General features: G+C 38.1%; 1 protein-coding gene across 2 annotated transcripts in view; it reads left to right on the forward strand.

The window, feature by feature from the left end:
* aplp1 (amyloid beta (A4) precursor-like protein 1) overlaps nucleotides 1–5,839 on the forward strand; it is a 39,965-nt gene extending 34,126 nt beyond the window's left edge. The window contains exons 12-17 of one of the 2 annotated variants that reach the window (XM_069696236.1): nucleotides 66–233; nucleotides 384–404; nucleotides 530–588; nucleotides 1,297–1,359; nucleotides 1,460–1,603; nucleotides 2,842–5,839. In XM_069696236.1, coding sequence (XP_069552337.1) covers nucleotides 66–233; nucleotides 384–404; nucleotides 530–588; nucleotides 1,297–1,359; nucleotides 1,460–1,603; nucleotides 2,842–2,943 — 557 coding nt within the window. In that variant the 3' untranslated portion in view covers nucleotides 2,944–5,839. The remainder of the gene's footprint in view (nucleotides 1–65; nucleotides 234–383; nucleotides 405–529; nucleotides 589–1,296; nucleotides 1,360–1,459; nucleotides 1,604–2,841) is intronic. The other variant, XM_069696239.1, reaches the window with a different exon arrangement.
* The last annotated feature ends 8,191 nt before the right edge of the window (nucleotides 5,840–14,030 follow it).

Raw genomic sequence — 14,030 nt, forward strand, 5'->3', positions numbered from 1 at the left:
GATAGATGTTAATGTTGTCAGATATCTGTATTGATGACTCACATTTTTTTACATATCACCAATAGAGGACCTGGTCAAGGCTGAACGAGGAGACATCAGTGAACTCATGACCACCTCCTTCTCCGAGACTCGCACTACTGAGGAGCTTCTGCCAGCTGAGAGCGAGGAGGAAAAGGATGATGAGGAGGAAGAGGAGAGGGCCTTCCAGAACAGGCCTTATCCTCCCCGCATTGGTACATATTCACCTATTACTCATACACACATCCACAAATTTGACATCCTTAAGTTTGTCCTAATTGTGTAAGTGACGTAAAATGATAAACTACTTCTCATAGGTTGATCTCATTAATACTGTGGGTTTTTTTCTCCTATTTTCTCTTTAGAACTTCAGTCTAATAAGAAAGGTCAGCTGGGATTCTGTTGTTGGAATTTTACTGTTTACAATAACTGCAGTGTTTTGTACTTTTGTACAGTTTTTCTCACGGCTAAATGTGCTATTGCATTTTTGTCTCCATCATTATGTTTGCAGAAGATGAATATGATTATACCACATCTGAGAGAGGCCCTACTTATGAATATGAGGAAAAGGTAAGATGATGATCATTGCAGTGATATTTCCACGATCAGCAGACAGTAAGTGTGCTTAGATCATAGACTGTAAACAAAAGTGGATATACTGTAGCGTCCGGGTCTAAAAAATTACGGCAATGAGGAAGTCTCATAAAGTGCAAACGAGGGCTACTAGGGGTTGGCTCCAAGAAGGCTCTGGCTCCATGGACTCCTATTCAACTTGTCTCATGAAATACAAAGTCAATACATTTTTTCCAAGTGTCATTATGGTTTCATTCATTAAAGTCACTCCTTCTTATTAGTTTTCTGGTGGTCCATCTAAAAACTATTCCATCATTAATTAGATAATAGGCCTCAAAAAAGGGGGTATGTTTGGTGGTGTGTCTGTTTGATTGAAATGGCTGTGGTGCAGACAGGTTACAGCTATAAGTGGTCAGGTGTAGAGTCCTCTGGTTCCCAATTAGATTGAGTCAGATCCACGTCTCACTCCTCCCCAGCTCGTCCAAATATGGTCACTTAGGTCACTTAAGGCTCAGAAATAGCAAGATGACAGCCAAAAATGCTGAACTTGAGGCTTCATAGCAGCAGTTCACAAACCAATGGGCGATGTCAGTGTTAGTTACCGCTTGACTTAGATACAGAAATATGTCCTTTTTGTTTGGTCTATTTTTGACATTTCTGTGCCTCTATATTTTCCTGTCTTTCACTAATTCCCTCTCCTCTTAGATCAACACCTCTGCAGAGCTCAAGCAGGTAGTCAAGCCTAATGAGATTGCCAGAGATGAACTGGTGAGAGTATAATCATTCTGCATGAAATTATAATGATCTTTTTATTTTTGCCTCTACATGTTTCTCCTGGTTAATGTCATGCATTTCTTTCTTTCCTTAGCAACCTGACGCCTTGGAGACGTTCAACCGTGGCGCAATGGTGGGGTTGCTTGTGGTGGCCGTGGCTATTGCCATGGTGATGGTAATCAGCCTGCTGCTGGTGCGCAGGAAGCCATATGGCACAATCAGCCATGGCATCATAGAGGTACGACCCCAGCTAGGCTATTAAGCAAAGCGCAGTCTTAAAGGACCACACCTGTGTTTAGCATTTTATAGTTTAACTACAAATATATACATATACACTGTGCAACACTGTTAACAAAGGTTTTTAGAGTCTTTGCTAACCTTCACTGTCTTCCACTGGTTACTTCACCACAATATTGAAATATCAACCCACAGGGATTGATGCAAGTTCCAGAACCAACGCTAACTCAAACCACATTTGTTTACTATTTTTGACTTCAGGACTGTGCTTAAATTCAGCATGCAAATAATTTTAGAAGTTGTTCTAGCTTTGAACTGCCTCACACTCAGACAATGTTAAATAAAGGATACTTTTTGGTGGAAGACCTGCAAGCAAAGCTTTTATTATTTTTTATTATTTTATCATTTTATTGCAAGCTCATTTTTAACTGTAAAATAGATTTGGAAACCAGTGGCTGTTTGAAGGGTATTGGCATCAGTCCAAAATGAGGCATCAGTCCAAAAATAAAGTTATTTATTGTTGCCAAAATGAAACATATTTGAACATTTTGTCTGCAAACCACTGGTATGATCCTTTGGGTTAAAGGAATAGGTTTGGCATTATGGGAAATTTGCATACATGTTTTCATGTAAAAAGCTGAATGAGCAAGATTGATAGCACCCTCATGTTTGCACTGGAATTATGCATGGCTGTGTTCAAAGGTAAAAAAAAAAAAAAAAAAGAAAACCTGCCTTCCAGCTCCAGAAACTTCCAGTTACTGCTCTTGAACAAGAAGTAGTCCAGTATATAAACCTGGGTAGAGAGAAGAATTGTTCTTTCTACACTTTGACTTTTGTATGGATTAAACAAATGAGACATACCATACTAATTGCCAAGATGTAGAGGTACTTACTGCTAACTTGGAACTGGCTGATACTGAATACTGAAAGCTTTTAAAACTGTCACATTATGGACTTGTTAAGGACATAGATCATGTAATCAAAACCATGGCCTTACAGCCATACCTAGTCTACAAACATCAGCTCTGACTCAAGACCTGTGCAATTCTCAATGCTCTCGTTTTTTTTCAAAATGGCTTTTGGGGGTTCTCCCAGGCCCAGTGCCTTTCCATCCGTCAATTACTACTCATATTTTCCATATTCAGTGAACAATGTATTTACGTGTCCGTTGATGTTGTTGTCCTTGCTTGTGAATTTGTCTTTAGTGTGTAATAATCCAAGCTCTTGTGTGTCTCGCAGCAGGTCGACCCAATGCTGACACCAGAAGAACGACAGCTCAACAAAATGCAAAACCACGGCTATGAAAACCCCACCTACAAATTCTTTGAACAGATGAACTGAAGTACTGGGGCTGCCCACAAGTCATGCCTGACCACCTGTTTTGTCCCCCCTTCCCACTCTCCCTCAGTGGTGTCCCAGCTACACTCCCTTTGATGGATTTATGATGTGTTGCAAATATACAGTAAGTGAAAAGTACGGGGTACATCCCAAACCCATTGTAAATGATCAACAACAACCTTTCATCAGTACCAGAATGTGAATAATGAGATATGATACAAACCCACATCACCAACTGTAATCTTATACTCCTTTGGGTTAGCATCCCATTACCAGAGCTACAACATTTCATGATCCTGAAAGCATTCACCTCATCCCAGTGGCATGACTTGACCGATTGCTCCTCACTAGAAGCTGAATTTGAACGGTGCATAATGCTTCATAGTATTTATTTTTCAGTAGTAGTCTTTTGTTTAAATTGTACCACAGTTAGATATAATGTATCAGTGTAGATGAGTGTGAGTGACAGCCTAGTTAAATCATGGTGTAATTCTCAATTTAAAACCCACTTAGTGATAGAAGGACAAATACAGAGTTCATTGTTCAACTAAACTCACCTCTGTGAGCTACTGTAACATTGGACACAAATATTAGGACACGAATATTAAGCAAGGATGGGGAGGTGTTTACTTTGAATGTGAAGAACATTTTAGCCTTTAATTTTTTTTTTAAATATCAAAATGACCACACTGGTCGATACAGAACTGCGTGCTGGTGGTACAATAAGCACCATGTTTTTCAATTATGAGGATCTGCCCTCAAAATTATTGTTAATTGTTTGGCAAAATATACCAAATATTTCATTTCGTCGGTGAATGGGTTTGTTTTATTTGTTCTGCTGTCTAAAGAACTGTAAAACAGAATAATTGGAAGTCCGTTATTTTAATGAAAGCATGACAACTTGGTGTATGATGCAGCTGTATTTATTTGTGTTGTTCCTGTCATTGCTTTTGAAGAGTCAGAAATGTCACCGTTCAAAATGGACACTGTAAATAACGTAAGAAATACATGCTACTAGATGTAGACATTTCTATGATGATTAATTTGCATTGATGTAATGGAATAATACATAAAAATAGTGCATTGTGCTGTTACGAGAAGGAGAAACATTTTCCTAACATGGCTGATTGAAAACGGACTGTTGTAAAAACCAGCACAAGACAACGACACAGCAACTACTTTCTGAATGTATTTAAGGTAGACGTTGAGATTCATCTTCTTTTCAGTAATGCATCATTCCCTTAGTAAACCTTAGTAGGAGTAGTGAAGTTCAACACACCCAACAGACTACATGCCTGATGCCCTTTTCATCACTTTGTGTAGCAGCATATTCATCTTCACATATGGCGGGTGTGTTAGAGCAGAGGAACTTGACGGTTATGATATAGCGCAGAGCAGCAGACAGTGTAAAAGAGGGCACAGCTATAGTAACGTGAAGTGTCAGTGTGTGTAGTATCTCCTAAAATGAGACCACACTCTGGCATGACAGTAGTAAAAAGCTACTGTGTCTTTGAATCTGCCAGTTTGACATCTTTAAACTCAACAACATTGAATGCTAGTACTCTATAGATGCTATATTTAAGTTACTCTCTTCATAAAAAGCTTTTCACTGAATGACTCATTGTAGTTTGTCATATTTATGATCAACATAGTACCCTGTATAGGTAAGTAAAAAAGGGATTGTCCCTTTTGTTTCTGGCTGATTGTTGACTGCTTAGTGTGTCAGTTTGACTTCCGTTCGCCACTTAATTCTACCGGACTGTCTTGGTTAAGAAAGGTCACATTGTGGAATGTTGCTTTTGGTTCATCAGTCTTTAAATATATGCTATAGTACAGATAATCCATACCAAAATCAGGATAGATTTATTTATTTATTTCTGGTGGACATTTTCTGTAAAAAAAAAAAAAAAAAACAACAACAACCTGCATTTATTCATTTGGAGGAAAAGTAAATGACTTATGATTTGTGTTTTTTAATGTAAAGTTTGCTTGGAAATAAGCAACGAGATTTGATGATGGACTATTTGCGTTAGCATCAATCTTCTGTTTCTCTCGTTGGGCAGGTTCATTGCAGGTTGTGTTATGACAAGTGAAGAATAGCCCTTGTATAATTTGTACAGCTACGTTAGTGAATGAAAACATTGTATGTTCACAGTTTAAGTCAGTTGATCTTGTAATGATACTACTGAAACCATAGATGAGAATAAGCTTACCTGTGTTTCCCAAACCACTGAAGGTTTCCTACCAGCATTTAGCAGACTTAGAATGGTGTATACTGTAGTTACTCAAATCACATTTGTACTTACGTCCTCTGTCGAACTCTAGACTTCTTTGTTGGTCTGTCCCCTTACTTCCCAATGAAATATAAACAATGTTGTTGAGATTTTAATTGCTGCATTATTGCCTTTTACAATGCTGTGTTTTGGATGTAATTATTCTGTATTTTTTATTTATATGTAATAATCAGTTGGATCAAGGGTCATGCTTTTCACATGTAATGTAATTTTAGAAGCTTGTATGAATAAAACACTGACAAGTTTATAAAATGTGAACTATAGACAGACATATGGCTTCTGCCTAATTGACAAGGAGTGGCACTAAGCACAAGTAGAACTAAATTACTCCATTTGTGTACAGGTTGCTAAACGTTAGACATCTATTCTGTCTGTCTGATTTCAAATACACTGCATTATTCTAGGGATGTCGATAGAATTATCGAGGAGAGCTGTTCTTCATTTCCATTCAGACCTTAAACCAAAGACATGCTCCATAAATAAACAGACAGATAATCTAATTTGGCAAAATGTTTTCTGTTTAAACTATATTACAAGCAATCTGACAAATTAAAACTGGTCAAGCTAATTAATAGTGTAATAAAAAATGAATGACCCATAAATAACTGCCTGTGCTTTTTCAGTCCTCCTCTTCACATGCACATTTTTCTCTTCACGTGGTAAGGAAACATCATCTCACAGAGGCAGGAGACTGAATACTGACCATGATGTGGCTTGTGTCATAAACCCTATGATGTAAAAGCCACAGTCAAAAGGGGAAACCTTTTACATACTCACACTGGAAAATTATTTTTTTCTGATGCATCTCCTCAGTCAAATTTCTTTGGAAAAAGAAACCTAAAGTGCCTTTCGAAAGTATTTGTTTTGCGGTATTATAGTATGTTACCATTGTTTTCATTACTGAACACCCAGTTTATCTGAAAGTACGAGACGGGATTTAACAGCTGTATAACGACAGTGAAAAATTTACGTAATATAACAACATTTAGTTGTAAAACTTTCTACAAGATGAAGATAAGATTTTCTCTCAGCTTTCCGTGTGGAGTTTCAGTGACACCTGAAGTGATTGTGTCATTTCTGTGAAGCCAAAATTGCACTTCCTTTGTCAGGAAAACCTCTGACATTATCACGTCATTCACCTTTTTCAAGCTGACGAAGAAAAATGTTTCACTAAGTAAAGTTTCATTTAGCTTTAATTGCCCATATTAAGCTGTGTAATTAAGGCACCAGAGCTAAAACATCTCATTTGCATTTGAACTCTTAAATACAATACAGAGAAAAACAACTAACACCTCAGATATACAGTATGTCCAATTACAATCTCCAACTCATTAAAATATGTTAGCAGGTGATGAGTTATTTTCCTTTGAACTCAGTGTGGTGCGATGATTAATGGTATACTGTAGCTGGGGTGTGTGTTAGTTTCCTTTCATGCCTGAGCAAATGACTGCTTTAATCTAATCATGTTCTTGAACTTTTATGCTGTGATAAGCATTGATAAACATTAGACCCTCAGTAAGAGCAACTAGTAAGCTGCCTTGACACAGTTCCCAAGCACTAATTCACTTGACAGTCTCTAGCGTGGGTACGCCTCACACTTCCTTCACCCACAAATTACAAAGAAGCCCAAGCCCCTTGCTCTGCACAGGTTCCCTTCCTCCAAACCACAACACTTAACGGGTAGTCCTGCTTACCCAGATTACTGTGAAACGGCGCTGTGGCTGTACAGTGACAGTTTACCATTGATACCTCCAGCACACATCAGTCATCTTGGTAGTGGTTCCTCTGAAGTCAACTGCTCACATACCGCCACTGTGGTAATGTAAGACGACTCATATTAACCTAGACCTTTAATCACATCGCAGTCTGAGTGTGCTTTTTGTTTAGCTCAGTAACACATTGATTCATTCAACAAAACAACAATATTAAACCCATTCGTATGCAGAGGTTAAAAGCATTTGTTGGATAGATAAATGTTATTGCATGAGATGTGTAAAGATAAATACAGTTATCATCATATGTGTGGGAGGATGAGGGACTCACTAATGTAGATTGTGCATTGACGAACATTCTCTCAAACAACCCACACAGACACCTCAGTGACTCAGCAATGATGTTGTGTAGGGTGTCTGATGGTTATTATTCAACTGACAGTGGGGGGATAGGAGGTGCTGAGGAGTGTGGTGTAGGGGGGCTGATAGTCTTGATATTACTGGAAGGTAAAGCCCTGTGCAGCAGCTCTAGCTGTTTCCTTCCCATTTAGCACAGGATGACATTTAAGTGTTGGTATAATGCTAATTTCTCTGACAGGAATAGATGAGATCAGACTGTCCAGTGGTTTGAGCAATTCTTGACAATAATTGCTTGCACAGACAACAGTTTTTTCCATCAATGCTACGGGGGAAGCTGGAGGGAGCTGGAGTCCTTTGGAGTCTGCAAGACTCTGCTGAGGACATTCTACGACACTGGTGGCGTCTGCCATCTTCTATGCAGTGGTCTGCTGGGGCTGTGCAGGCACAGAGAGGGACAGGAGGACACTGAACAAGCTGGTCAAAAGGGCCAGCTCTGTCCAGCACAGTCCTCTGGACTCCATAGAGGAGGTGGGTGAGAGGAGGATGTTAGCCAAACTGACATCGATCATGGACAAGACCTCTCACCCCCTCCATGAGACTGTAGGAGCTTTAAGCAGCTCCTTCAGTGTCAAACTGCTGCACCCTCAGTGTAGGAAAGAGCGCTGCCGCAGGTCGTTTGTCATATGTCATAGCACCTCACACTTTTTTTCATCTCCTTCATTTATTTTTGTGTATATAGATTGTGTGTGTGTGTGTGTGTGTGTGTGTGTGTGTGTGTGTGTGTGTGTGTGTGTGTGTGTGTGTGTGTGTGTGTGTGTGTGTGTGTGTGTGTGTGTGTGTGTGTGTGTGTGTGTGTGTGTATTTGTGTGTATTCATTGGTCTTACTTTTTCGAAAAAAAAATGCTTTTTTATCTATCTTATTTTTATTGTATACGTATTTGTATTCTTTTCTTATTGTGTGCACCTTTTTTCCTAACTGTGATTCTATGCTGCTGTGAAGACTAAATTTCACTGCTGTGGGATTAAATAAAGTCGTATCTCTGTTCAAGAAAGAAAGAGAGATTTCTGCATAAATCTGACCAAAAACATCAAGTTTTAAAAGTAGATAGATAGAACTGAATCACACAAATGAGAAAAAAATATATTTTTAAACTTTTATCTATTGAGGAAAATTAAACAACATTACACATCTGAGTTGCAAAATTATGTGAACCTGTAGGATTAGCAGTTAAATTAAGGTTAAATTGAGATCAGCTATTTTTAGGGATGATAATCAGGTGTGAGTGGGAGTTTTACTTAAAGAACAGGGATCTGTCAAAGTCTGAGCTTCACTACACGTGGTTGTGAAAATGCATCATGGCACAAACAAAATAGATTTCTGAAGAGCTCAGAAAAACAGTTATTCAGCCTGGAAAAGGTTACAAAACCATCTTCAAAGAGTTTGGACACCTCAAGTCCACAGTCAAACAGATTGTGTACAAATGGAGGAAATTTAAGACCAGTATTACCCTCCCCAGAAGTGAACCAACAAGGATCACTCCAAGAAAAAGGTACGTAATATTCTACGAGGTCACAAGAAGCCAGGGTAACTTCTAAGCAACTAAAGACCTCTCTCACATTGGCTAACGTTAATGTTCATGAGTCCACCATCAGGAGAACACTGAACAACAAAGGTGTGCATGGTAGGGTTGCAACGAGAAATCCAATGCTCCCCAAAAACAGCAATAGTGCCAATTTTTTTCAAAGCTGAGGGGAACAAACCAGAGGGCTATTACAACAATATTTTGTGGACGGATGAGACTTAAATATAACCTTTTGGTTTAAATGACAATGGTTACGTTTGGAGAAAGGAAAAACTACATTCCAGCATTAGACCCTCATCCCATCTGTGAAACATAGTGGTGGTAGCATCATGGCTTTGGCCTGCTTTGCTGATATAGAAAATTACCAGTGTACCTACAGTATACATCCACAAAACAACATACACAGATTAAGTTATCATAGATGGTCAGTTATAGAATATTATGAGGAAGAACTGTATCGCTGTATGGGCCAGAAATGAAAACAATACATGGTAAGACATCTCTAAAACGAACAAGAAATGTCAGTTTTGCTCCACTCCTCATGCATCAACAACTAAAACCTGTGATAAGGAAACCATTGTGTGGTTAACACGATGTGTGTGCCTGATGACTATAAAGGTGAGAATTGCAAGAGACACCAAAGTTTAAATACGACATGTTTGGACTTAATTTCCAAGTTAGATGACAAAGTTTTTGTGCATTTCACAGTTCCATTACGTTCAGTAGTAATATTAAGCTGGACGTGAGCAAATTTATGCAATTTGGGACGTATCTCATGGCGGCTCAGAGTTAGATATTAATTTATAAGTTCAACTGTGTAAATTCTAAAATCTGTTGCAATAAGTCAGCATATTTGCTCACTGTATTCATGAAATGAAAGCATTGTTGCACATACAAAATGGAGAGTAGCATACTGAAAAGAACTGCAAATTCCAATGATATCATGCATGTATACATGTAAAGACCCAAACAAGTCTGGAAATAAAATGCTACTTTGTATGTATATTTTTTTTTATGACATATATAAGACCTTTCAAATCTTCAGTTTTAAAATAGCTTAAAGTTTCACAGTATGCTGCAGTTATGCTGTCTGTTGCTGCAGCAGCATCAGACACAGGTTTGGCCACATTTCAGCCTCAGATTGAGAGACCACAAACTCACACTGTCCGTTACTGGACTAATGATCAACTGTCCACAGACCTGATGCTGAATGAGCAACTTATCTAGTCAGAATTAACCAAAACAACCCACACGTAATAGGCAGCTGAAAAGTCCAAGGTTTGCTGGACTAATGTGATCACCTCTGTTGACTCAATGTCTTTTAGACTGAATGTTCGGCTTGTTTTTGTATTGACAAAACCATGCACTCAACCATTAAGGTCTGACAAACTGACCAGCTCTCTACAGTTGGCCTATTTTTACAGGTTCTCACACCATGACATCTGACATATCAAAAGGGCAAAGCCGATACTTCTATTTCAGGGGTGCAGGTTTCAGTGAAGCCTAGTCCTATATATCTGCACCACTGGTCTGCTTGTTTCCTGTCACAGATCTATGTCTTTGAAGTGGTTTTTGTCTCAGCACAGAGACAAACAGACAGAGTCTATTAGAGTAAGTGACCAGCAAATGATGCTGAAAGGGAGGAAATCGTGTGCAGCATGTACAGGTATACAACATCAGTAAGACCCGAAACTATCCATCAAACCACTGTCCCCGTTTTTCTACCCACTTTCTCGATCACTCTTTTCTTCATTTTTAGAAAATGCACAATATTTTTTGTTACTTTGGTTTAGTTTGTGTTCTGCATGCAACAATAATATGCTGTATGCTGTCCATACAAGACAAGAGGTGAAGGACATTAAATTGTGCATTATGCAAAATAAACAACATATAGCAATGAATTAGCACCGTCTTTCATCACAAAATGCAAACCATTAAGCTTTGAAATCAATGCACCAATGAGAAAGAGTTAACATGAAGAGGAGGGACTGTAAAACTAAAAAGGAAACCACGCTGTCCTACGGCATAACCTGTGCCACGACAGACATGTCACTTCACAAGTCCCTTTGTAGTCATGACACCAGATAGCTCACCCTTCTCCAGGGAGACTCTTTACTAAACACCCGGTAAGTGTCTCATTCATGTTGCTCGTTGCTTCTTAAGTTTCAGAGACTTGAAACCACAAGCAGATACACTTTATCATAGCTCATCTTTGGTCTGTTTTACTATGTTTTCTGTAATGTAGTGTAAACACAGCTTAGCACTGTACTGCTGATTCGCTGTAACCCACAGAGTCTTTTGAATCAGGCATCTCTCCTGTGACTCCAGTCCTTTACGTGTGAGCTGTGGGGAGGCTGCATGTGAGTTCATGTCCTGTCAAAGGATGTGTATATCTGGTTTTCCCCTTTAGATTCTATTGTGACTGAAAGAAGCTGCTAACTATGTCACAACTCTGCAAGAGTGCATTATAGATGTGGGCAGGATCAGGGGGAATTGATTATTGCACAAGTCAGTTTATCAACAAATCAGATGTAAAGTCAAATTCTAAAGGAATAAAAGATTTAGACAAGGTTAGCAAGGACCCAAAGCCTGATAAAACAAAATACTGTGCTATAAAAAAATAATAATAATAATATAGCGGCTGGCAGCCTAAGGAGCGCACTACTACATGCATTACTACAACCCACAATTATACAGCTTTAGGTTTATAGTATTCACGTGAATAAAGACAGCTGCAGTGTTTGAAAATACATTCTAACAAATTATTAATTGCCATTTAACTTGCACCAAAAGACTGTAACATTTCTGAAATGTGGTTGCAAATAAATAGAGAATTTCCCTATTAGAAGCAATTTAAAGTCTCTGCAAAATGTTCATGTATATAAAATCATGTTTAACCAAAGTAACTTTAAAGTTATTTATCACAAAATATATTGTAGAACACCATGTGAATCCACCCGCTCAATTACTATCATTGTAGTTTTGCTACCGTGACTACTAATATTACCGAGACATTATTATTATTAAATATACTGATAGCCTTATTATAATTATTGTTATTATTATTGTTGTTGTTTTAAATGAATTAAAATAACAACTGTAAAAAACCTGTGAATTTACAGAAGTCATTTTCTCTTGACAAAAACTCCAAAACATAGGCCTATCACTTGATAAATTTGTGATGCTGCTATTTGTCATAATATGAAGTAAAACAATTGTGCTCAATCTGTGAAAAGTTTATGATAATTATGAATGTCATGACAATAACAGATCTACGGTACCACCTTCCATTCTTGTATGCTGATGATATACTAATAATGCATGCTTAATTTGCTATACTTTGCTGATAATTTTCCTTCATGCTCTCAACACTGTTCACTGACCACTACATATTTGATTATTGTGGTGAATCTTTTAATTAAAATAATGAATGTATACTAAAGTGAAACCTTTAGCTTGCCATCTCACCCGTGCGTACAGTAAATCTAAGGAACTATTTATGTTGATAATACCGTTGCTCTATTGTTACTTTCACTGTCAGTGCTACATGCTGTAACATGCAGTACATATATTTAAATGTCTTGGAAATGCTGCTATTTTTTTAAATTTTGAATAAAATTATTGAGAAATCAATTTAGAGTTATTGCTGATTTCAGTGATTTCAAATCACTTTACTAAATAAATTTAACAACAGCGAGAGAGGGCTGGACACTTTGAAAGTGCCCTAGTAATGTATGAATTGTTTTGTATTATTCCAGTAACGAGACTGTTAAATGTTGTTTCGTTTTACATCTTTTTTCCATTTACAGTCACTATCAGATGGGTTTGCAATTGTGCACAAAAAGACAACAAAAAAAACCCTCTGTAATAGCACGTAGTACTTGTGACCTATGCCTCAGAAGCCGACCGCACACTGTATAATCATAAAAGTTCATTATAAACTTCTGACTGTGTGAAGATCACAACTTCTCAGGCATCCGGTAGTTTCATCGCGCAACTGCAGCATTTTCATCCATGTATTCTCAATTTTAGATGTAAAATTCCAATGATTTCTGTGACTTACTTACATATTTACATATTCAACCCCTGCACACTCCTGCATTTGGTGTTAAGTGCGCCCAAATTTTGTCTTATTGTTATTGACATTCAAACTTTACTCATGTTTACTCGTGTGTACAGTCATTAGTCATGGTTTCATATATTGTTAGGGCTTTGTGGCTTCAGAGTGTGTATGCAGACTCCGAATATCAAAGCTTCCACACAGCAGAATACATTTCAAACCATCAACCAGACATTTTAACATGATAACATACAGAACTGTGATTGAGGAAAATTGTCATTTTTTTAAAAAAAAGTGAGAATCTTTACACTTTAAGAAAAAAAAAATCAAACAACAGACAGTTTTTCAAAGTAGCTTAAAGTTAAACTGCCTGTTAAACCAACTTTTCATAATATAAACAATACTGAAATCCCCTCAGGTATATTCTGCCCCCTCAACTTTCAATACAGGTAATACTGTCTGGAAAGGATGGGGGGAAAAAAACAGTAAAAACCACAGAGAAACAAAAATATGTCTGTTTAACACAGGCCGATCCCTGCTGTTGATTTGCAAAGTGATTCTCCTACTTTCATTTCTGCAAATGTCACACAACAACCAAATGAATAACTAATTATAAAAAGTGTGGGCATAATCTGATAGGATCATGCTATTTGGTTTTCTCTTTTCAGACCTTTCATAGAATTTCTACAGAACTTCAGAAATGATCCGAATCAATAACACCCAGTACTTCAACTTTCTGCGGCAGGCAGATGCCTTACGTCGCTCAGGGTCGTTCTGCGATGCCATCATCTCAGTAAAGAGTCAAACTTTCCGGGCTCATCGGCTGGTACTAGCCTGTGCTAGCAGAACTTTAGCAAAGCAGTTAGTCCAAGGAGAGACAGACAGCTCTGTCCACTGCACTCTGGAGTATTTCTCACCCCATACCTTCCAGCAAGTTCTGGACTTCACCTACACTGAAGCTCTTGAGGTGTCTGTGGATGATCTGCATCTCCTGCTGAGAGCTGCTCAGCTGCTGGAGATGCAGCTACTGGTGGACCAGTGCCGGAAGCAGCTAGACCGGCATTCTCAAGCCAGAGAAGAG

This window comes from Brachyistius frenatus, unplaced genomic scaffold (genome assembly GCF_029030835.1).
Source record: "Brachyistius frenatus isolate BFR_SWC_R1_liver_20210118 unplaced genomic scaffold, ASM2903083v1 Contig_20, whole genome shotgun sequence".
NCBI lineage: Eukaryota > Metazoa > Chordata > Actinopteri > Embiotocidae > Brachyistius > Brachyistius frenatus.